The sequence below is a fragment of the Neolamprologus multifasciatus genome, chromosome 5 (genome assembly GCF_963576455.1).
Source record: "Neolamprologus multifasciatus chromosome 5, fNeoMul1.2, whole genome shotgun sequence".
In the NCBI taxonomy this organism is placed as follows: Eukaryota; Metazoa; Chordata; class Actinopteri; order Cichliformes; family Cichlidae; genus Neolamprologus; species Neolamprologus multifasciatus.
Genome location: NC_140443.1, coordinates 30,658,292 through 30,682,396, shown reverse-complemented (window position 1 = coordinate 30,682,396; position 24,105 = coordinate 30,658,292). Strand labels below are relative to the sequence as shown.

Below are 24,105 nucleotides of genomic sequence, written 5' to 3'. Positions count from 1 at the left end.
TCGTAACCACCTTTGATACAGCTATGTTGATGCTAGCATGCAAGAAAAGCGAGATACTGCTGCTAGCATTCCTTACATTTGCACACTTGGGGTGTTTGTTCCTGTGTGTGTGTTTGTGTGTCTGCGTGCCTGCACAATTCTGTGATGGCATAAACAGAAACAAGTCAAAAGTGGCCTATATTCCATACATTTAAAGCATTAAATGTGATCATTAAAGTATGTCTCTTGAATACTCATGCACTGTTTGCATGGTCAGTATTTAACCTTTTCCAGTAGATTATGCTTTTCAGTATTTTGAGTGTTTTGCTGTTAGACTTCTTCTCCATTTTTGGCTTGTTTAAACAATTTTTGAATTGTTAAGACATCAGAAAGCCTTTAATTGTCATTGTACTTGGCATTACAGTGAAGTTAGGTGTTCTGCTCTAATGTGGTGCTTTAAAATAAACACATACATAAAATATATTTAAAATACATAAAATTAGTGCACAGTATAAAACCGTTATGGAGCTATCTTTATTTGTTGGGAGCGATTACTGGATTTGGAAGCTGTGAGTGAATCTGGTACCTCTGGATTTCATGGATCAGTAACGCCTACAGAAGGCAGCAGTTCAAACAGATGGTGACCTGGGTGAGATGGTCTTTGATAATGTTTTGGGCTCTGCAGAGAATGTGGCTGTTCAAAATGTCTGTCCCAAGCAGCATCCCTAATTTTGACTATAAACTGTTAAGATACAGCTACAACATTTGCATACCTCATTCCCATGAAACACCAACTTGTGGCCAGAAGTTATTGAGTTTGTAGCTCTATGTTACTAGTTCAAGGCCACACAATAATCATTTTTGTCTCTACAGGGCTCCATAGAATATGCTACAGTGAACAAAAAAAGTAAAAAGTGTTGGAAACACAATACTTTGCTTATTTAAAAAAAAGTTTTTTTGTTTGTTTTTGTATTCAGTCATATTTTGGGTACATAAGCTGCATGAATTAGAATAATCCAGATAGTGATGGGTTTTACCCGAATTATCGCCCTAATTTAATATGACTCTCTCATAATATCGTAATATCATTAGGAATGCTGTTATTCAAAAAGTTATTAAACCCTTCTGATGATTAAAGCTAATTTCATTTGCATATGTCCTTATTGACTCACTCATAATGATGGCTGTCTGTGCAGGCTTGTGGATGATCGCTGTGTGGTACAACCAGATACAGGTGACCTCAACAACCCCCCTAAGAAATTCAGAGGTAAGGTCTAAAAATCACTTGCTTCTCTCTTGATGAACATTTCATGAAATGAGTCTGTGTTGCTGCCATTTTATGCTCACTGCTGCCTTACATTCAAACTCTACTGAAAGATGCCGTAGAAACATGCAGGAGAACGCATCAGTCTCACCTGTTACTCATGAGCAAATTGGTCTAATTGTTTTGTGCTCATTTGTGCCCATGCTCAGGATGGATTATATGCATACATTTCCTGCTTGGATCTTTCATGTAAAAAACAATTTAGAAAATGCAGAGTATAATACAACCCCAATAAGTTATATAAGCCCTGTTTGTTTTCAGAACAACTAACAATATATTTTAAATGTTTTGAAATGGTCTTTACTCTTTTTTTTAGATATTAACCCTCACAACTAAAGGTGACTAACTTGTAAGCTGTGTGCACAACAAGCACAAGCACACAAGTTTTTTTGTGCTTGTGAAATGATTTCGAGATGGAAAGGGCAATGGTTATACTAGGATGTCGAGTAGGGAACACCTAGAAGGACTGTGTTGCCATTATTACCTGAAGCAGTCGAGTACTGTTCAGATATGCTCTCTTGGCAGCAAAGGGAGTAAGAATACATTTGACATATCATTGTACAGCAAACCCTTTTTAGCTGTAATGGATTCATGAATTTTGCTGTTCATATTACAAATTCTGACCCTATTTTGAGTTGTTTTGCAACAGGTAATTCAAAGTGAAATGGCAAAGTTGCCAAGGACACATCCACTAACTTGTAGCAGTGCTCCTTCCAAACAGATTAAATTGGTCTCATTAGACATGAGAAGCCTAGCAGGACTTCAAGTGTCCCTGTCATGTCTCAATTGATGATCTCTTATGTCAGGTCATCCCTGAGTGATGATATCCAGGAGGAGAATAGTGTGTGCCCAGAGCCAAAAAGCCAAAGATAAACTTGCACATTATTTGACCAAAAGAAAACTCAAGAATGAATAAAAAGAAGTGTCATTTTGATGGTTGTCTTCATATAGTGTCAGTACCAGGCAGCCAGAAATGGCTGATCCTTTATATCTACTGGCCTAGGGTAAGCAGTTTCCCGACTAGTACGCCGATGGTTTCAGATTCAAGTCTTCTAGTCTAGCAAGTGTTGTTGTGTGGACATAATAGCTTCGTCTCTATCACGTGTGGTTGTGTTATTGTTCTTATATGTAGTTTCTTTCAGGCAGAATGCCAGGCAGCTGTAAACAAAAAGCTTGTCACAGGAACTTGCCATCGCTGCTTAATAGCAGGGTCTAAACTGACAGCGTGAACACATGCACAGATTAACTAGGAGGCATGTGTCTAAAAATACAATAAGACTGTGTTTTGCTTTTGAACACCAAGTATAGTTCTGCTTTTGATTGTATGCCAATGCTATCAAAGAGGATTTCTACATCACCTTCCTCATTCATTGAGATCAGACTGGCTTTGTTAAGAGATGTGTGAGCTCCAACAGTGTTTACAAAATATAACCAAAGCCTTTATGATGTGCATTCACGGGCCAACCTATTGTTAGGTACAACAAAAGACTTTCAGTCTTATCATATTTCTTTTTTTTATGCAGATGGTGTTCAGTGTACCTCTCGGATGTAGATAATTTGTGTCACATGCTCTGAATCACTGAGTTTAGCTTCTTCTAGCTTCTCTTTCAGTTTTCATACACATTCTTTAATCGCTGACTTTATTTCCGTGTTTCCTGAAATTAGTCTTAATTCATAACTAAGATTTTTTTAAAAAGCACAGAATATTTTCACTTTAGTGCTTAGAACTCGTCTTGTTCTTCCTTCTAAAACCTGTGAATACCTGATTCAAACTAATTTAGTTCTTTAAATCATGGTATTCTTTTGAAAATGCATTATGCTTTTCATCAGTGTAGCTGTAAACACCACACACCACATGCGTGAAGCATTTCTTTGTTCAGTTATATTCATAGTTTAGCTATAATTGCTTTCCACATAGCATGCTAACCATAGACTGACCTGATTTACTGAAGCATCAGATTCAAAGTAGAACATTTGCAGCTGTGTGTGATGACATGGGGATCTGATTGAGTCACTACTGGGGGAGTGGAGCATTTTAGGTTTAATAAAATGGTATAATTTTCATAACCACTTAGTGGGAGCAGTCAACCAGGAACTGCTCCAGCCACAATATAAAGTAAATTGTCCTTAGTGGGTCCTATTCATGTTTTTAACACACAGGAAAACATCACATCAGAGCATGAACCTTATCTTCAGGAATCATGCAGATCTTTTGATTTCTTTACGACAACATTGCCCTCAGGAAACACTGCAGTAAAAGTGGCCACAGTTCTGTAGTGGAAATGACAGCTTAGGAATGGGAACACATTTTGTTGCTGTGAAGTTGGAAGTTAAAACTAGTACACAGAAAAAAAAATATCCAGAGATGCTGTCGTCTTCTCACAGTATGAATTACTTTTGTCGTCAGCGCACAGTTCAGACACACTACCCTTATGAGTCTTGCACATTTAAAGCCTTATATGCTGCTTTTCTGTACCAGGGAAAATTTGGATGAATAGCAGATAGGCAGCAGTCTTTTATGAGTTTAAACAAGGCCTGCTTTTCCAGTTGAGGATGCAAAGAAATGTGTTCATGTCTGACTGACTTATTCAAATCATATTCAGAGATGTGGTTAATGAATACACTGCAGTAACTGCACAGGGGAACTGTATAAATGTACTTCTGGTATCATGCTAGGGTTCCTTTTATGACATAAACTTACATATATTATCCTAAATAGAATGGTATATTTAGATTACAGATCAATTTTATGAGTCAAGGAAGCAATAAAAAGATTTCTTTGGGGGGTGGGGGGTGGGGGGTATTGTGAAGTAATACATAATCCAGCCACAGACAGTAGTATCACCTCTTCTATTAAGGCGAGTGTTCAATAGAAACAGAGTGAAACCAGAGCTAAATCCTGACGTCTTGGTTTGGTAATAATAGAACCTGTAAGCTGTTTAAAAAGTCTTTATCTCAAGGATGTATGTAGGGAACCAGTTTTATTTTAAATCTACATGGCTATGATATGTGTATGTCAGTCTATGTTCACATACAGGTTAACTCCATGATTGCATGTCATTTTACCTGTGCATATAAAACTTTGTGGGTACAGGACAGCTTGGTGCTCAGCTCTGCTCAGTCGTCCTCTCGTGCACAACATTATGACTGTTTTTGTTGTTAGAAACACAAAATCCAGAAAACTGATAAATATTATATAATTTGAGATGCCATCCAAGCTGCACTTTGCACATAATTAGTAAAAGCTGGAATGTGTTGTTGGACTCATTTGCTATTTACCTGAGAAAGAACAGGTAGCAAGATGCTCTAAGGGGAAAAAGGCAAGAGCAAAAAGCCATGGTTAGCAGGGGAAACGTTTGGTTTTGGCATTTATGTGAATTCTATGCTTCAGACTGCATACTGCATGGGATGTTTTAAAAATGTAAATATACCTGCCCTGCCACACTGTAAGAAACTGTTCATGACTGCTTTGGGAATTGATGTGATGTAGCATCAGCTGTCTGTGGCATGTGCTGGGCAAGCAAGTCAAATCCCTGGAGGCCTCATCGTCTTCTTAACCACCGGACACCTTCAGAGCTCGTTGAGAAGTCTACAATGCAGTGGATCAGAGCTGTTTTGGTGCCCAAAATGTACGTCATGCACCAAATGTGCAAGTAAAATGTTTGAAATAAATGTCCCCATTTCTGTTCTACCTGCTGTTTTAAATACATCCAAACATTAACAAATGTGTAAGAAAACCCACAAAGAGGTTTTGGCCTTCTAGAATTTCATTTATTACCCTGACTTCTTTCACTTTACTGCTATTTTTTTTTTAAAATTAATTTACCATCAAGTCAGTTAACTTTTGAGATATTTAACGGTACAGTTAAGTAGGAAAGGGGGTTTTAATCAGTTTCAGCTGCTTTGGTGTTAATGAAATTAACAGGTGCACTAGAGGGGCAACACTGAGACAACACCCAAAATGGTTTTAGAGCTGACATTTTTCCTCCTCATCTTCTTTGACTGTTTTTGCTAGTTTGCATTTGGCTAGGGTCACTGTCGCTGCTACATTTCTATCAAAAAATGTGGTATCTTTTAATTCCTAACACATTACTCAGTGCCTATCAGGATACGGGAGTTTTTTTTACCCCCATTGAGATGTTTTGAAAATTTTCCCTTTAATTTTTTTCAAGAATGTATGTATACCAATCTTACATATGTTTTTTTTTCCAGGCTCAGAGTAAACATATTATTTCTTCACAAGTATTTTCAGTAGGGCTTGAGTGCGCATGAGGAATGAAAAATGTGAATTTGAACCATTTAAATTAATGAAAAAGGTTGTTATTTATGACAGCTTTCAGTTGAGAATTAGGAAACCAAAGTCATGAAATCAAGCAAGAGATTGAATTAGAGATGTTTAAGAACCATCACTCAGGCACTGACATTTCCTTTTGAAGTTTGTCATGATTAGCTTGTTAAAGAAACAGGAAATGTTAAGTAATCAGTTGGGAAAACCACCAACTCTGAGGGTTTTGTTTTGCTCTGTTACATTAGGATGCCTGGGGGAACTACACTGGTAGGCTTAACAGAGCGAAGGCAGAGAGACAGGGACCAATAAAAGAGAAAGAAGCAGTGGTCTTTATGAGTGAAACAATTACTCACTTGCCCTCATGTTAACGTAAAAGGGTAATGCATAGGTATTGTACTGGATGCACTGTGTAAGGCCTTCATTTTATGAAAATATGATTCTCTGTAGAAGTCTCTGTAGCTTCGTCTTACTTCCTAAACCCAGATAAAATTCACTGTTATTACTATGAATCAGGGATCAGGGCTGCCTCACTTCACTCTGTTGGAGCAAATTGCGAGCTTTAAATCAGAGGCCAAATGTGAAATTCATTTTCTACAATGCAGTATTTCTAAAACAGGAAATACTGCTTTAGCTATTTTTTTCTTTCATTATTCACTGATGTTACAGAGTAGAATGACGCTACCATTCAGTAAAATGGATCCACTAGTAGTTTTCTGCTATGACAGCTCGTGATGCTCTCTAAAATGCCAATGATGACAGGAAAGTGTATATAAATCTCTTTATTTTGTTATTTCAGTGATTTTCCCTTAAAAACCTACATACTTATTGCTCTTTGCATATTAATTGGTTAAGTGTGCAAAATGTGTGCTTTAGAGTTTTATTGTTCAACGATTGGATAATTTGAATTTTTAACTGCTCTAAAAGAAAGGACTTTGCTCATTAGCGATTGTAATGTGTTAGTTTCTTACTTCCATCTCTTTTTGTTTTCTTTCGCTTTTGGTTGAGCCTAATTGTGGTAAATGCAGTAAAAGTAGCAAGTCTTTTAGGTAAATTACACTATTTTCTCATGTTATTATCGTTCCTTCAAGCAAATACTTCTCTGCCCGTAATATTTAGGTCCTTCCCAGTCTATTTTTGTCTTTTCCTGGCTGCCTACCCCATCAGACAGATGTTTTTGCCACTGCCCACTTTTCTCTATTGGTCCTTGGCCTCCTATCATCCTGTCCTCCCTCTTCTACCCATGCCACATGATAGATAACTCTGGGACACTCCTGCAGTGGCTGCATTTCCAACAGCAGCATCCACTCGGGCTTTAAAAAAACTGTACCACATTTATAGCTCACTGGGTCTCCTGTTCCACTTACCATATACAGTACAGTGTCTACAGTATACTATAAAGAATTGAGCATGTTTGCTTCTAGTGGGTAATTCAGTCTGACCAGATAAAAGACGATTAATTTACTTCATGTTGCATACATTATCTATAAATACCTGCAACACAAGTAAATTTCATTTTGTTCTACTGTTATAATCATTACTATTTGTGGATTTAGTAGTTCACTGTTTTGAGGCGTTGTTTTTGAGAGACTGGCAATTTATCCTTAATCCTGACATGAACAGCTAAATGTGAAGATGCTCAGGTCATCGGTGTCACAGTGAAATCAACCACTGGTTCTTAGATTTAGCAATTTGCAAGCTTCTGTGTTAGCATTTTGTCCATCACTGTGTTACTTGGAGCCACAATTTACCATGTTTGGATGAAATTTTGGATAAGTCATCAGCCAATACTAGCAAGCCTGTCCATGTACCGCACAGTCACACATAGTTGATTATTAGTGCTATGTAACACTCTAAAAAAATATGTTTCGCCTATTAAATATTATTGCATGTACCTCACAGTAAGCCAGCTGAATCTGCCCATATTCCTAACTCTCACATTCTTTAGGAAGTAGGTGTCCATAAAATTCAAAGCTTTTTATACCCAAAGCTTTAAACATGTTTAATGTTGTAACATTACGTCTGTAGGGATTAACTCTGTTATGGAGCCAAACTGTTTTGGCAATCGGGCCAATCAGCTGACCAGCATTCATTGTGACAGTGGGTGAAATTTATGTTCATACTTGTATCTTACATCAGTTGGGTGAATGCTGTAGGAATTCAACCTATTGAGTTCCTGTTTCTTTATTCTTTGCTCCCTTTTAACCATTCAAATTTTAGTTCTGTTATTTCTGCTAATGCCAGGTACAACTTTTGTTGCTCATAACTTTTATAGTTTTTAAAATTTTAACATTTCAACTTGTCATATCTCTTAAACTCCAGAGACATGAGCCATGTGCCAGTATATCTTCAGACACTACTGACACTGAAACAATTTTTTTGATACCGTTTACCGTTTTTCCATGAATTACGTTTGTTTCAGGATAGGAAATCTGTCCTTCTCTCAGATTTCAAACTCTGGATTTGAAGCAGTTTTTTCTCTCGTCATATCTCTCGCTGGGGTGAGTGCGGGTTTGCCTCATTGGGACGAGCAGGCACCCAGAGAGCGGGCGGTGCAGGTTCGACTCCTACCTGCATGTCTTCCCCGCTCTTGCTCCCTCTGCTTTCTTGACACTCTTCAGTGTACCCTTTCAAATAAAGCCATCTTCAGCAGGCAGTTCAGCTTCTTCAGCTGTTTTTGGGACATGATTTCTGCTACATGGCATTTTAGCAGGAAATGCAACTTTTTCTAGTATGATATTGTATTAAGGTTATATCTTGTAAAACGAATGCAGGGTAAAGTACTATATGGTATTGAATATCTTGCACAAACTCTGGAGAGGAGTGTCCTGTGCCATTTGTGTTGACAAAATAACTTATATATATTTTTTCAAAATTAAACTCAGGAGCGTACAGTGTTTGGTGCGACTCAGTAAGGCTTCTCTAGTCTTTCAACATTTAAAACTATCAAACTAAATTGCACACAGGTCATCATTTGCCAAAACCTTGCTTTGTTCTACTGACACATTCCTCTGTTTGCTGAGGTCAAGCAGACCACTGCTGATATGAAAAGATGAAGTCTAACTTTTCACCTTCCTCTTCTTATTTCCCCCCTAGATTGCCTTTTCAAACTGTGTCCTATGAACAGATACTCGGCACAGAAACAGTTCTGGAAGGCAGCAAAACCTGGAGGCAACAGCACTACTGACACAGTCCTCCTCAATAAACTTCATGTAAGTCTGACATCACCATTCCAACATCTTGCAGTGCTGTGTAACTTTGTGCTCTTGTGTAGAAAATGTGCACAGACAAAAATGCTGCATGTTTCCATCTCTGTACCTCTGTTCTGTGCATTAGCATGCTGCTGATCTTGAGAAGAAGCAGAATGAGTCTGAAAACCGAAAGCTGCTGGGGACAGTTATCCAGTATGGAAATGTCATTCAGGTGCGTTTAAGGCCCAGTGAGATAAGGTTCTTTGCTTAACAGAAAAGCTGCAGTATTTAAGATTGAAGATAACTCTATTTAATTAAAGAGGCGTTTTAAATAACTGCTACAGCACAAAGATGTGCTGTAAAGTTATCTGTTGCAAGCTCTCTTATCTTTACACATTACAAAGGAATGTTTTGCACTCGAGTATGAGATCATCGGTAACCAGAAATGTAGTCTATGACACCCACAAGGACTACAGTATATACAGTAGGTCATGGATAAATAGCTATACAGTGTATATGTTAGTATATCGGTGACTTGTTGGTTAACTGGTTTCAGGGGAGATCATTTTAAAAATATTAATAAATAAAAGGGTTTTGTATCAGTCAGCTTATATGATCCATGCTCTGTAATTCTTTCCACTGTCTTCATTATGATAGTAGCTGTGGGGCTTGTGACCGTGTGATTCTGTTTTTGATTTTGCCAACAGTTGCTGCACTTGAAAAGCAATAAATACTTGACAGTGAACAAGCGCTTACCTGCACTGTTGGAGAAGAATGCCATGAGAGTGACGCTGGACTCTGCAGGAAACGAGGGATCCTGGTTCTACATCCAGCCTTTCTACAAGCTCCGATCCCTGGGAGACAGTGTGGGTAGAGCAGGGTGTGGGAGTCAAGTTAATTATGCTCAGCAAGAGAAATCAAGGATATATTTTTAGACTTTTAAAGAGGTTTGAAAACAGGAGTTACGTAGACTGATGTGTAGCGCAGAAAATTGGAACGCCAGAATAGGTTTACATTTAATAATTGTACACTCACCTGCTGACTACTAAACTACTGATAAACTTTTTCAAGTCTTCCCAGTTTGTTTCTGGGTTCTTGCAGCTGTTTTTGCAGTATCCAAAAAAAACAGACAAACAAACAAACATTCAGCAACCTGCTTTAGACAGCTCGGGTTTATTTATTTACTTATTTATTTTTAATGTATAGCCCCAAATTATGTCAGTACTGTAAACATTTGCTTCAGTTTTACTAGTTTACAATGATAATGTTAAATACTAGAGGAATTCAGGGGAAAGCCATGTATTTATATGGAAGCCAGTTCTTATTAAATATATAACTACATAGTAATAAATTATTATATCCACTCACTGGACATTTTATTAGGTATCAGGCTGAACCCTGTTCCCCTTTGACCTACCGTAATTAATTGTGGCAGATATTCAGCCTGGTGAGGGACATTTCTTAGAGATTTTGGTCCTTATTGACATGGTGGCATCACAAAGCAGATTTGTCTCCTTCCGCCACATCTTAAAGGTACTTTAATGATTTGAGCCAAGATTGGTGCACTGTGCTCCTAAAGCTCATGGTCAGCAGCAATACTCAGGTTAGATGTGACAATGTTTATGCCAAATTCTGACCCCACTGTGCAAATGTTGCAGCAGATATTAAGACTCAGTTCAAGCAACATTTTTCCAATATTCTGCAGTCCAATCCTGATGAGCGCGTGTTAAATGTAGCGTCAGTTTCCTGTTCTAGGCTGACTAGAATTTGGTCTTTTACTGCTGTAGCCCATCTGCGTGCTGCGTATTCAGCGATGTCCTGTTATCTTCCTGTCAGCTCGAAGTTGAATGGTTTGAACATCAGCAGGCTGTACTGTCCATGTCCATTGACTTGAGTTGCTAACATTTGATTGGGTGGTTAGCATTGTATTAGTGATTAGTATTACAGTTAAAGTGGTATACCTAATGAAGTGACCAGTGAGTGCATATCAGTTAATGTCCTTCTGTGAAGTGTCTTTAAGTGGATTTAATGGAAAACTATAGATTTTATTGTTTTTGTATTTGTGTTTGGGAGTTTTAGGTGCAAGAAATCTGAAATATTAAAATAAAAAATATTAATGTAACTGCACTCAACCTCTTAAGAAGTCTGCAAGTTTAGGTGTGTGCAGTTAAATAGAAGTGGATTTACCTTACCTGGCTTTACCTGTGGTACACTTTCCTCTAGCAGCTACATTGGAGGCTACTGGTTTAACACACTTTAACTATTAGTAGTGTAGTTATGTTGTGGATATTGTTGGTGCCAGGTTTTGACCTGGAAAGTAAGATGCGGTGATATGGAAAGAGCACACACTACACTGACATTACCTCTAATCCTCGGGCTCCTTTTTCTACTCCTGGTGGATGGAAGCTAATAGAGTTAAGACGACTGATCAGCTAATTAAGTTGCATTTTATTAATCCTCTTGGACCAGTTTTTCTTCTGCATATGATTCATCCTCCCTACACAGGAACAGGGGCTGCTTATACATTCCACCAGCGCCACCAGTGGAAATGACAGGAGAGGCTGAAGGCTTTAACTATTCTGTTTGAATATGAAGGTTTTTCTTTGAGGGACGAATGTCTCATACTTGTCAGCTGGACTGGTTGCAGAAAGTAGAAGTTTGTCTATTAAAGTTGAGCTGGTTCCTTGCCTGAAAGGCAGAGATTTGAAACTTGTTGTGAGACTGTTTTTTAAAATACTTCACCTAATTCAGATTTCTTTTAATCTGAACGTCAGCAGGCTGAACAATCTGAACGATTGTGTGGAGCAAAAATCAGCTGTTGATCAAAAGATGTTTGTTAGACTGAAGTTTCTTTTTATTATTTGCTAATACCTGCTCTTATTCATATGTGGTGAATATGTAATGTTAGAGACAAGGGCTACAATTGCATTATTTTCCTCAGGCTCTTTCCCACACAGTATGGTCTACAGCACCACCTAGTGGATGACTGGAAGCTGGCCTCCTCCACTTGTTTCAGTATTGCAAAATAATATACAGTAGTTATCCCAACCATCCTCCATTTAATGCACCATTTTTCTTTGTTTCTCTTGTTGCTCCTGCAGGTGGTGATTGGAGATAAAGTAGTCCTTAACCCCGTCAATGCTGGACAACCTCTGCATGCAAGCAGCCACCAGCTAGTTGACAACCCAGGGTGCAATGAGGTACAAAAACACAGTTTTATTAAACTTCATTTCTGTCCATCCAATTCTGGGTGAATGCACATACACTTTATTTTATATATATATATATGAAGTAAAATAAAATACTCCTGTCTTTCAGGTTAATTCTGTGAATTGCAACACAAGTTGGAAAGTTGTTCTCTTCATGAAATGGAGCGACAACAAAGAAACGATACTCAAGGGGGTCAGTGAGCTTTTTTACATTAAGCAGTTTTTCCCAAATGTACATATAACATCCTTACTGGCTACAAAGCAGGCGTATTAGAACACATGAAACACAGTTTAATAGGAACAACAATAACCTAAAAACACCATTTAGATTTGAAAATAAAACAGTCAAAGAGAGTAAAAACCATGGTAACTGTCCACGTGTGTTTATCAATGTAACTGCAGGGCGATGTAGTCCGGTTGTTCCATGCGGAGCAGGAGAAGTTTCTCACTTGTGACGACTATAGGAAGAAGCAATATGTTTTTCTTAGGACAACCGGCCGGCAGTCTGCAACTTCTGCCACAAGCAGCAAAGCACTGTGGGAAGTTGAGGTCAGTAATTATGTAAATGCACAATGCCTTTGAAGCTCAGTTTTCTGATAATTGAGTACTTAAAACTTAATGTTCACCACTATCTTTGAGCACAGTAAAAGTGATGTTGCTCAAATAAATAATTCGGGTTTATTGCAATTTGTGTTTGCGTGTTTTGCCGTTGCCAGGTGGTTCACCATGACCCATGCAGAGGAGGTGCAGGCTACTGGAACAGCCTTTTCAGGTTTAAACATTTGGCCACAGGGTGCTATTTGGCTGCTGAGATGGGTGAGGTGTGTGTCAGCATGTTTACTTTCGTATTTTGATTTGCAGTTATCACTTTGTACCCCTGCTACTTTGTCATGGGCTTCCAGAACAATACTCTGAAATGTTTGGTTCAAAGCTTTGTTACTGTATATACACATGCTGGGATGTTTAAAGCACAGCAAAGGGACAGCAATATGAAAAGTAATGATGCTGAGGAGGCTGTTTTAATGTATGTTTGCCAGGTTAATCCCGACTTTGAGGAGGAGAATGCCGAGCAACGGCCCTCTGTAAGTAAGCCTGATCGCTTCCCCCTGAGTGCTCTGCAATGCCCTGCTGGTTGCCTCGCTGTTATTAATCTTGCTTGTTAAAATCTCTGCTGGGTCTGTGCTTCCTGCTCTAGGTGGTGGACTTTACACCCTTTAATTTCCAGGTACTGTCACACAGACTTTACATAGTTTACTTACTTAATTTACTTACTTTACTTACATACATGCAGCAACGTATCTCAAACATTTCTTGTTGTCTCAATGTTGATCATGCATGCTTGTTGTCTTTTTGTTCGCTGCAGTTTTTGTGGCACCCTGTTCGTGTGTGTGTGTGTGTGTGTGGCCTCATTTTTAGTTGCACTTGATAACCACATGGTGTCACCATTCTAGCATCCCACCTGATGCATGTCTTAAGTGAAATTGCCATTAGGTGTCAACTTCCATCAAATCTTAAATCTAATTTGTAAAATCAGATTAGCTGGTGATTAGTGGGTTGACGTAAGAACACAAATTGGATATGCCTTTGCCTCAGTATAGTTGAATAGTGTAGCCATATTTTTTCCGTAAGCTGCAATAATTTTATGTTTTAGTGGTTTGCACCTCCTCACTGCATGCTTTCTTCCTTTAGCTGGATGGAGATAATGAAGCTTTACGTGGTCGCCTGCGGGGTCCACAGGAGAAAATCATGTACACTTTGGTGCCTGTTCCTGATGGTATGGATATTTCCTCCATCTTTGAGCTGGACCCTACCACTCTGAGAGGCGGGGACTCCATGGTGCCCAGGTTTGGCATTTAACACAAACTTTTTTATTCACATACGCATGCCACAAATACTGCTTCTGAAGCCACTGAATTTATGCAAGTTTGCAGTATGCAGAAATCAAAAGTAAAATGTTCCTAGTGTACAATCATAAAAGATGTTAAGATTAGTGTTCAGACAAGTCCAATCAGACCAATAAGTGGTTTCATAGATGCCTCAATAGTGGGTTTTGTTTTTTTTTTCAGTGGGGGAAAAAAAGCATCAGGAATGTTGTAAAATATGGGGGAAATATGCAGATGACAAAAATCTCAACAACACCTTGGCTAATCAAAAAGACCGCAATGATGTCAAGACTTCAGCAGTTCAAACAGTGACAATAGTAAACTTTTGACTCATGTGCATTGTGAAGGGGAATTTGGAACGGCAGTGGAAAGGGAGTTTCTGAGGTGATGACTGCGTTTTGCAAGGCTGGACAAGGGCCAGTTTTGTTATGAGTGGTCTGACACATCTTTCAAACCAGAGACAGACAAAGACGTTGTTGTGTTGTTTGGGTAAATTTTTGTTTTTTTGTTTTATTTACTTTCAGAAATCATGGAGTCTGTGCGTGCGTGTGTGTGTGTGTGTGTGTGTTACACTGGTAAACTTGAGATTGTGTGAAACTTACCAAGGAGAGTTAGGAAAGTCCCAATATGGCATGAAACAGGAAACCGCTGAGGCTTGGATAGTGTTCACAATAAGGGAAAAACTTTCAGTTTTCTAAGATGACATGCACTATCACTCAAAAACACACTTTAAAAAAACCCAAAACATCTGGCAGAAATGTTTTTTGGATTTATTTTCTTAGATTAAAATTTGATGATGCAAAAGCAGTCGCACGATGCAATATATCATGTAGTCTCTGTCCTAAGGTTGGTGATAAGCCTCTGGCTTATTCATAATGAGCCTCAGTTTGGTTTCTCAATTCCAGCTGACAGCATTGTGTTAAAGAGAGAATGTGTCGTTCTAACATTACAGTTGTGTAATCGTCATTGTTACTGCACATAAGGTGAGCTTAGATTCTCCTCACCTTCTATCAAAGCCTCTATTGTGTGGCATAGTCAGGTGTGTGTCTGCATGATGCAGGCTACTACTACGCCTCCCACTCCAACCTAAAATAACCTTGTCCCTCAAACTTCAGCCAGGGGACTAACTAATGCCTGGCAGAACGGGTACACAAAGGTAAGCCTGTTAGCCTCAGTAGGCGGTTATGTAATGCCTGCCAAGAATATGGCTGCTGTCTGCTGCCTGTGCTGAAGACCTCTCTCTCTCTCTCACACACACACACACACACACACACACTCACACACACATACACATACACACACACACACGCGTTTACTCACTCACACACGTGGAGCTGGCTGGATGCTTTGAGAATGAAGGACGTAGTTGGCTCAAACTTGACTATGTGTAAAGGTTCAGTGCTTAGTGTAAGAGAGATAATACTGTACAGGTCACTGCTGGCTAATCTGTACAAACACACTTTCCTGAGGAAGCCACTGTAAGCAGCCTTTTCCAGAACCAGGAAGCTTGTTTACAATTATCAGCTGCACGTTTGTCACATAACAGCGTACAATAATAAATCTAATCAGAGTGCTTATGGTCTTCTGTGTTTTTTTAGACAGGAGTTGATTTATGGTCTTTTGTAGGTCTTAATTGTGAGCCATGTTGTGAGCTGAAAATGGAGGTCTTGGCCTGAGAGTGGAATAAAAGCTTGTTGAATGCAGCTGTCTGTGTTAATGAACGCTCAAAGCCTCCTTAAATCTGTCTAATATTCATAAAACACAACGGGATTTAAAACAGAAGATTTAGAAAGTTATTAAAGAAAGAAAATACAATGTGCGTGCGTATCTATTCTTGATCACAGAATGCCCACAACATTAAAACAAGGTTGCGTTTGTAGCTGTTGATAGCATCAAAGGCTTATACATGGGCTAACAATAATTTTACTCCATGATTAGTCTGATTATTGAAGCGCTATGCTAACTTGTCCCCATCACACGCCACTGTGCTCTGTAGCTGATTCGCAGCTTCTGTTTGTCTTTTGTTTTATTTCATCACATCAGCTTCCTCTCTTATTTACAGGAGCTCCTATGTGAGGCTACGGCATCTGTGCACCAACACATGGGTTCATAGCACCAACCTCCCCATTGACAAAGAGGAGGAGAAGCCTGTTATGCTACGGGTGAGTAGCTGCTGTGGATCAACATGCGAATGAGTCTTTATTAACAGTTACAGTGATTGATTTGATGTTTTTTTTCCAGATTGGAACATCAGCAGTAAAAGAAGACAAAGAAGCGTTTGCCATTGTCCCAGTGCCACCAGCAGAAGTGCGTGATTTAGACTTTGCTAACGATGCAAGTAAAGTGTTGGCGTCCATTGCTGGAAAGCTGGAAAAGGGTACCATTACACAAAATGAAAGGAGGTATGTATGACACCAGACTGCTAACTTTCTTATTGGGTTTTATATTTTATTTGTAAGTTGTTTATTTGGATAGTATAAGTATAGAAGGAAATTTTTCACTGAAATTAAGACTAAACTGTTGAGTTGGAACTTGTACCCTCTCCAGGTTTGTGACAAAACTCCTGGAAGATTTAGTTTTTTTCGTGGTAGACATCCCCAACAGTGGGCAGGATGTCTTGGAGATCATGGTCAACAAACCTAACAGGGAAAGACAGAAACTCATGAGAGAGCAGAATATTCTTAAACAGGTAGGCCTTAAACCTATGTGACCGTTTATGTACTGGTTTAAAATATTCTCTTTAGGCACTAAAACAAAACCCTGTTGCCTTTTACAGATTTTCAAACTTCTTCAAGCCCCTTTCACTGACAGCGGTGATGGTCCCATGCTGCGACTGGAAGAGCTGGGAGACCAGCGCCACGCACCGTTTAGACATATTTGCAGGCTTTGCTACAGAGTGCTCCGCCATTCCCAGCAGGATTACAGGAAGAACCAAGTAGGTTCAACAGCACAGCTTCACTCAGAGCTTGGGTAGTGTGACATTTTCTCTGCATTGATTACCCCCTCCTTTGTCTGATTTGCAGGAATATATAGCCAAACAGTTTCGCTTCATGCAGAAACAGATAGGATATGATGTGTTGGCAGAAGACACAATAACGGCTTTACTTCACAACAACCGGAAGCTGCTGGAAAAACACATAACTGCTGCTGAGATAGACACATTCGTCACATTAGTGAGGAAGAACCGGGAACCACGGTAAGGCTTACAGGAAGACACGGGCCCTGGCGGCTCTCTTCAAACTGTAACAGAAGGAGCCCCTGTGGCTAGACTGGGTCAGATTTGCTTATATAGCAGCTCTGAAGGAATGCAAATCTATGTAAACGTATTCAAATGAGTGAAGTACGAATATGAGTGGAATTGCTTGTGCAGGACTTTGGTACTAGAGGGAATATGCTGACAGCTAGTGCGTAAATGTATTTTGTTTATGTCATGTAAATTGCTGTTAATGATGTGTGAATGAGGTGAATCCAGTGGTTCAAACAGAGAGGAGTGTTTGAACTGTTAGAGTACTGAGGCAGGCGGAACAGCCAAGAACATTTTAATATACAGTAGTTTATTTATTCTTCCTCACATAGGATAGTATGTACAGTGGAACCCCGGCTTACGAAGACCCCATCTAACGAAAAATTCAAGTTACGAAGGCACTTAACGGCAATATTTTTGCCCATGGTACGACAAAATGCCCGTGTAACGAAATGCGTGAAAAACGTATTGTTGTTTGCAGTGCGCTATTTCGTGTGCTTTTCATTTGCAATTAGCCCATCGTTCATTCATAATGGGGTTCATCCATAATTCATAAGGCATAAATATGAGCGAGTTTAAAAAAAACGCCAACACTTTACTTGCATCGTTAGCAAAGTCTAAATCACGCACTTCTGCTGGTGGCACTGGGTACGTACACTGTGCAATGATTAAAAAAAAATCATTGCACAGTGTACGTACGTACATTAATTAACGGAAATGTAAGTTTTAGTTTTGTTTAGAATTAAATTCCATAATGTTATGTACATGTACACGTACATATGTATGCATGCATACATATGTACGTGGTGGTGGAGGCTGAAGAAAGCATATGTATGCATGCATACATATGCTTTCTTCAGCCTCCACCAAGACCTTCGTCTTCAGCCGCATCGCTTCACTCAAAAGGTCGACTTACGAAAATTTTGACTTACGAAAGACCGTCTGGAACGAATTAATTTCATAGTCAGGGTTCCACTGTAGTCTGACATTAGTTTCTTTATTTTTTAATTTAATATATTGTCATCTGTCACCAGGTTTCTGGACTACCTGTCAGATCTCTGTGTGTCCATGAACAAATCCATCCCTGTGACACAGGAGCTCATCTGCAATGCTGTGCTGGACTCTAGCAATGCTGACATCCTCATTGAAACAAAGTGAGATGCTCATTTTCATGTTTCAGGTGTTTTAATGTGGTCAACTGAAATGAGAGCTTAGAAAAAATGTTGGTGTTGTGTACCAGATTGGTTCTGTCGAGGTTTGAGATTGAGGTGGCGGCAAACGGGGACAATCCAGTGGAGGCGGAAGATGAAGAGGAGGTGTGGCTCTTCTGGAAAGATAACTCTAAGGAGATCCGGAGTAAGAGCATCCGGGAGTTGGCCCAGGATGCAAAGGAAGGCCAGAAGGATGATCAGGAGGTGGTCAGCTACTACAGGTGTCGTGTCTTTATGATGACAATTTTAATAAAAAGATTACAGCTCAGATTTAGAATGGTAAATGGACTGGTTCTTATATAGCGCTTTTCTACTCTTTCTGAGCACTCAAAGTGCTGTACACAACTTGTACATTCACCCATTCACACAAGCACATTTTTCTAAGTGCTATCTACATAACATTCACACACACATTCATACTCCGATGGATGCATCGGAGAGCAATTTGGGGTTAGTATCTTGCCCAAGGATATTTGGCATGCAGACTGGGGAAGCCAGGGATCGAACCACCAACCTTCCGATCAGTAGATGACCTGCTCTACCACCTGAGCTACAGCCACCCCGAGAAAGGACTAAGAATACATTTTTCTTCCCAGGTGCCAGCTGAACCTTTTTGCCCGGATGTGTCTGGACCGTCAATATCTCGCCATCAACAAGATCTCCGGTCAGCTGGACGTGGATTTGATCCTGCGCTGCATGTCCGATGAGGACCTGCCGTACGACTTGAGAGCATCTTTCTGCCGTCTGATGCTGCACATGCATGTCGACCGTGACCCTCAGGAGCAGGTCACGCCTGTCAAATATGCTCGTCTGTGGTCTGAGATTCCATCTCAAATCGCTATTGATGAGTGAGTTCATATCATAAACCCGTTAAAGGGGCATGTATCGCCATTTCAGAAATGACGCAGTGTCTTTTAAAAGCGATTCTCCTCTAATTATCCAGCTATGACAACGATGGAACCACACGGGATGAGATCAAAGAGCGCTTCAGCCTCACCATGGATTTTGTGGAGAACTACCTGAGAGAGGTGGTGTCGCAGAATATTCCCTTCTCTGACAAGGAGAAAAACAAGCTTACTTTCGAGGTAACGCTTCTTTGTTTGTGGTATGAACAGATGAGAAGTGACATCTGTTTATTAAAGTTGTAAATCATTTGTTGGTTCTTTTCTTGCTTGTAGGTTGTGAACCTGGCAAGGAACCTCATATACTTTGGTTTTTACAACTTCAGTGACCTGCTTCGACTGACAAAGATCTTACTGAACATTTTAGACTGTGTACATGTCAACACCATCTACCCCATTAACAAGATAGAGAAGGAAGAGGAAAACAAAGGTAAAGAGTGAATGTTTTCCCTTAGCCTGAATACTTTCTTGCAGCAACGTTGCTTAAACAATATTTAAGGGCAGATTTTATCAAGCTCTCACTTTTCCAGGTGTGCAGAGTTTTAAGGAGAAATAGTATCAACAAATAACATCCGACCTAAAATTATATAGAACTTAATTTCACTATTTTTTTTCTTCATGCAGATTTGAATGTTTTCTTGCTCTGTCTGTATTATAGGTGGCAGTAATGTGATGAAGTCCATTCACGGAGTTGGGGAGCTGATGACCCAGGTGGTGCTGCGAGGAGGCGGTTTGCTGCCCACCACACCAACTCATCAGCCTGAGGGCGATGCGGTTAAAACTCAGACTGAACCGGAGAGAGAAGATATCATGGTCATGGACACAAAGCTCAAGATCATTGAGATTCTGCAGGCACGACATCAGGATCATCATTATTATTTTTTAAAAATCCTTCGACTATATTGTAACTTTTTATCTGTTTTATTCAGTTCATTTTGAACGTTCGGCTAGACTACAGGATCTCCTGCCTGCTCTGTATTTTCAAACGAGAATTTGATGAGAACAACCCACAAGGAGACAACACTGCTATTCAGAATGGATCCAATAATGTCACAGGTCCGATGCCAGGTGTGAAACTCTTAACCATGCTAATTACATTATTTAACATATATGTATATGAGTATGAAGAACTTATTTGAAGTATTTTTTCTTATTTTTTTAAGGAAATTTTGACTTTGAAAACATTGAGGAACAAGCAGAAGGGATCTTTGGAGGAAGGTGATTCTTAAATTGGATTCTTACGTTTTTTTTAATGGGCTTTAATTGCCTGTAGGATTTTTTTTTAATAAAGTAAAATTGAGGTAGTGTTTGTCATTTTTTTGTTTAGTGAAGAAAACACCCCACTAGACCTGGATGACCATGGTGGTCGCACTTTCCTGCGGGTCCTTCTGCACCTGACCATGCATGACTATCCGCCCCTCGTGTCTGGAGCGCTTCACCTGCTCTTCAGACACTTCAGCCAGAGACAAGAGGTCCTCATGGCCTTCAAACAAGTAAGTCATCCACACCTGATTTTAATAGCAAGTCATCATCTGAAATCATTCTAATAACTTGACTTTTTACAGATGAAGTTCAATTTGATGAAAACATTAAAAAACACTTTTTGTTAAACCTTAAAAGGTCCAGCTCCTGGTGACCAGTCAGGATGTTGAGAACTACAAGCAGATCAAGTCAGATCTGGACCAGCTGCGTTCTATTGTGGAGAAGTCTGAACTGTGGGTTTACAAAAGGCAAGGAGAAGATGGGATGGACGGAGATGGCCCCTCAGAATCTGACAACAAAAAGAAGGTACGCTGAAAATTTAAATGTGGAAAGGTTTCCCTGAATGTAGAGTTATTATTGAAAGGACTCATAATTGCTTCTTGATTTACAGGGAGATTCAGACAAGAAGAAGACTGAAAGTACCAGCAGTTACAACTACAGAGTTGTAAAAGAGGTATAATCGTTTGCCTTTTAAGTTATATTTTCATTTTAGATTTACTGCTGATTATTAAAATGTTGCTTCTGTGTGTGTCTGTGTTTTTTAGATCCTGCTGCGCCTCAGTAAGCTGTGTGTCCAGGAGGGAAGCTCAGGGAAAAAGAGCAGGAAACAGCAGCAGAGGCTGCTGAGGAACATGGGAGCTCACAGTGTGGTGCTAGAACTCCTACAGATCCCCTATGAGAAGGTCAGACACTGAAACAGAATACAAATGCAGAATCGTTAGAAAGCTTTAAAGATCCTCATTGCTTTCCCTTGCTTGCAATTGTCCATTAATGTTACATAACTGAAAAGAAGCTCTGTATTATCTGCACCAGGGTGAGGATGTACGCATGCAGGAAATCATGAAATTGGCCCACGAGTTCCTGCAGAATTTCTGTGCAGGAAATCAGCAGAACCAGGCTCTTCTCCACAAGCATATAAACTTATTTCTCAACCCGGGGGTAAGCATCACAAGCATCTCACAGCTACTCCTTGGGCGAGTCGAAGAGTTAAATATCCCAAAATACCACATACTGGGAAAATGTATGTTCTCTTCTGTTTCATTCCCAGATCCTGGAGGCTGTCACCATGCAGCACATCTTCATGAATAACTTCCAGCTCTGCAGCGAGATTAACGAGCGTGTGGTTCAGCACTTTGTCCACTGTACTGAGTCGCATGGTCGGCATGTCCAGTATCTCAAGTTTCTGCAAACCATTGTCAAGGCCGAGAACAAGTTCATCAAGAAGTGTCAGGACATTGTCATGGCAGAGGTCTGTTGTTTGAGTAATGCTTGTGGTTTCTAATACAGGGGCGACAGTTTGGGAATAACACTGTACACTCGGCTGTGACTCTCTCCCACTCAGCTGGTAAACTCCGGCGAGGATGTTCTGGTGTTCTACAACGACCGTGCCTCATTTCAGACCCTTGTCCAGATGATGCGTTCAGAGCGGGATCGCATGGATGAAAACAGTCCCCTGATGTACCACATACACCTGGTCGAACTGCTGGCCGTTTGCACTGAGGGCAAGAACGTCTACACCGAGATCAAGTGCAACTCTCTGCTGCCCCTGGATGATATTGTGCGGGTTGTCACCCATGAAGATTGTATTCCTGAGGTATGGAAGACTTTTTCTTCACTCACATTAAAGTTGAGTGAATACACTTTATTCTAGTTTATTCTGATCGAGAAGAGCATTGGGAATACATGTTTTAAAAACTACTGTGATTACCAGTGCACTCATTTAGTTTCCAACAATCCAACAGGTGAAGATTGCCTATATCAACTTCCTGAACCACTGCTATGTGGATACAGAGGTGGAGATGAAGGAGATTTATACATCCAACCACATGTGGAAGCTGTTTGAGAACTTCCTGGTGGACATTTGTAGGGTAAGCCACAAAATATTTGACAATAAATAGACAGAGAATCCAGTCAGCACATCGTGAAGTGAACACACAGCAAGTTACCTGTCAGCCACATGCAGGAAGTCCGATCCAGTGGCCGTGTGTCATGCTAACGTCTCTTCTATCCTTGCTTAGGTGTGCAACAACACCAGTGACAGGAAGCACGCGGACACCATGCTGGAGCGTTATGTAACCGAAACAGTCATGAGCATTGTCACATGTTTCTTCAGCTCTCCTTTTTCTGACCAGAGCACAAGCCTTCAGGTAAAATGTCTTTTTAAAGTATTTTCCGAGCAGTTTTGCTACTGCGAGTTCTTTGTGCAGTCTAGAAATCTGAGACTTTCTCAGCACTGTTTGGGGGGAAAAAAAGGAACTGTACTCATGCATGTACCGTACATACCATGAAATGTTACGTTTTTCCCTTTACATAGCTGGCTCGTCATATATATGTAAGTAATGCTAGCACTTCCCCAAATTTGATTTCCCAACTTTTGGCTGTGAATGTGAAGAAGTATTCAGTGTGTGGGTTTTTATATGGTCATAGTTTAGTCAGCACACAGACTCTGTTCTTCCCAGATCTGTGGGTGTGTTGCACAAGGTTTTGCTGGGACTTTGCTGGTGCAGATGATGTACTGATGCAATGTGGTTACTGTGTTTCTTAGACTTGTTCTAGCCCTGTTTCTTCTCCCCCATGACTTTCCAATAAGTCATGACCAATAACCTCCTTCAATTTCCAAATCCCTGGTACAGTAACTTTGAGGTTTTTTGTGTTAGACACTTGTTTCCTGTTATCTGTGTATGGAGCTTTTTTGTTGCTATTTGGTTCCTCTAGAAAACGGCGATTATCCTTTATGTAACTGCACTTTCTGGGAACTACGCTTGCTAAAGTGTACCATTACGTGATAATTCCGCAACCCTTTTCCTTTTTCTCTTGCAACAGGCAGCCATTGTTGGAAAGATAACTGAGGTACTTATTGTACTTTAGGGCTGTGGCCAGGTAGAAATCTGTTGTACTCTCTGTTAAACACCGGTTTGGTTTGTTTTAAGGGGAATGCATGTGATTAGGAAGCTTGCCCAATGGATCTTAAGCTGTTAACCCGTCTGCCTTTGATGCCCTTATATGCACATGTTGTCACGTCTACCACAAACTGGGTTATGAATTCAAGCTATTCAGAGAGCACAATAGTCACTCTGTGTGTTATTAAATATTGTTAACAGTTTCCCTCCTTTACACCACGATTCCTCCTTCCATCTTTTGTTGAAAGGCAAGATGTAATTAGTTTTCCCCCTGTCTTACAGACCCGTCAGCCCGTTTTTGTTCAGCTTCTTCAAGGAGTGTTTAGGGTTTACCACTGTAACTGGCTTAACCCTGTCCAGAAGGCCTCAGTTGAGGCTTGCATTAAAGTACTGTCAGACGTGGGTAAGATATTAAGACTAACACAGACTATGAATTTCAGTAAAACCTCTCAGTGTTAAAAAGTGGCACATATTATATGTACTTTCTGCTTCTGC

At 40.0% G+C, this 24,105-nt stretch overlaps 1 protein-coding gene across 20 annotated transcripts in view; it reads left to right on the top strand.

The window, feature by feature from the left end:
• The window catches only part of itpr1b (inositol 1,4,5-trisphosphate receptor, type 1b), an 82,029-nt gene that overhangs the window by 6,166 nt on the left and 51,758 nt on the right, over positions 1–24,105 (top strand). For 8 of the 20 annotated variants that reach the window (XM_085158794.1, XM_085158790.1, XM_085158792.1 and 5 more), the window contains exons 3-38: positions 1,176–1,246; positions 8,685–8,800; positions 8,925–9,011; positions 9,487–9,645; positions 11,881–11,979; positions 12,098–12,181; positions 12,391–12,537; positions 12,705–12,809; positions 13,026–13,070; positions 13,184–13,213; positions 13,678–13,832; positions 15,934–16,033; positions 16,113–16,273; positions 16,419–16,560; positions 16,648–16,806; positions 16,895–17,067; positions 18,150–18,269; positions 18,356–18,547; positions 18,923–19,174; positions 19,270–19,411; positions 19,505–19,658; positions 19,887–20,080; positions 20,158–20,296; positions 20,392–20,446; positions 20,556–20,721; positions 20,849–21,016; positions 21,102–21,164; positions 21,256–21,393; positions 21,524–21,649; positions 21,759–21,959; positions 22,053–22,304; positions 22,453–22,578; positions 22,729–22,857; positions 23,025–23,042; positions 23,534–23,560; positions 23,893–24,013. In XM_085158794.1, the coding sequence (XP_085014920.1) occupies positions 1,176–1,246; positions 8,685–8,800; positions 8,925–9,011; positions 9,487–9,645; positions 11,881–11,979; positions 12,098–12,181; positions 12,391–12,537; positions 12,705–12,809; positions 13,026–13,070; positions 13,184–13,213; positions 13,678–13,832; positions 15,934–16,033; positions 16,113–16,273; positions 16,419–16,560; positions 16,648–16,806; positions 16,895–17,067; positions 18,150–18,269; positions 18,356–18,547; positions 18,923–19,174; positions 19,270–19,411; positions 19,505–19,658; positions 19,887–20,080; positions 20,158–20,296; positions 20,392–20,446; positions 20,556–20,721; positions 20,849–21,016; positions 21,102–21,164; positions 21,256–21,393; positions 21,524–21,649; positions 21,759–21,959; positions 22,053–22,304; positions 22,453–22,578; positions 22,729–22,857; positions 23,025–23,042; positions 23,534–23,560; positions 23,893–24,013 (4,616 nt within the window). Of the gene's footprint in view, positions 1–1,175; positions 1,247–8,684; positions 8,801–8,924; positions 9,012–9,486; positions 9,646–11,880; positions 11,980–12,097; positions 12,182–12,390; positions 12,538–12,704; positions 12,810–13,025; positions 13,071–13,183; positions 13,214–13,677; positions 13,833–15,933; positions 16,034–16,112; positions 16,274–16,418; positions 16,561–16,647; positions 16,807–16,894; positions 17,068–18,149; positions 18,270–18,355; positions 18,548–18,922; positions 19,175–19,269; positions 19,412–19,504; positions 19,659–19,886; positions 20,081–20,157; positions 20,297–20,391; positions 20,447–20,555; positions 20,722–20,848; positions 21,017–21,101; positions 21,165–21,255; positions 21,394–21,523; positions 21,650–21,758; positions 21,960–22,052; positions 22,305–22,452; positions 22,579–22,728; positions 22,876–23,024; positions 23,043–23,533; positions 23,561–23,892; positions 24,014–24,105 lie in introns of all 20 variants that reach the window. The other 12 variants (XM_085158798.1, XM_085158797.1, XM_085158791.1 and 9 more) reach the window with 5 other exon arrangements.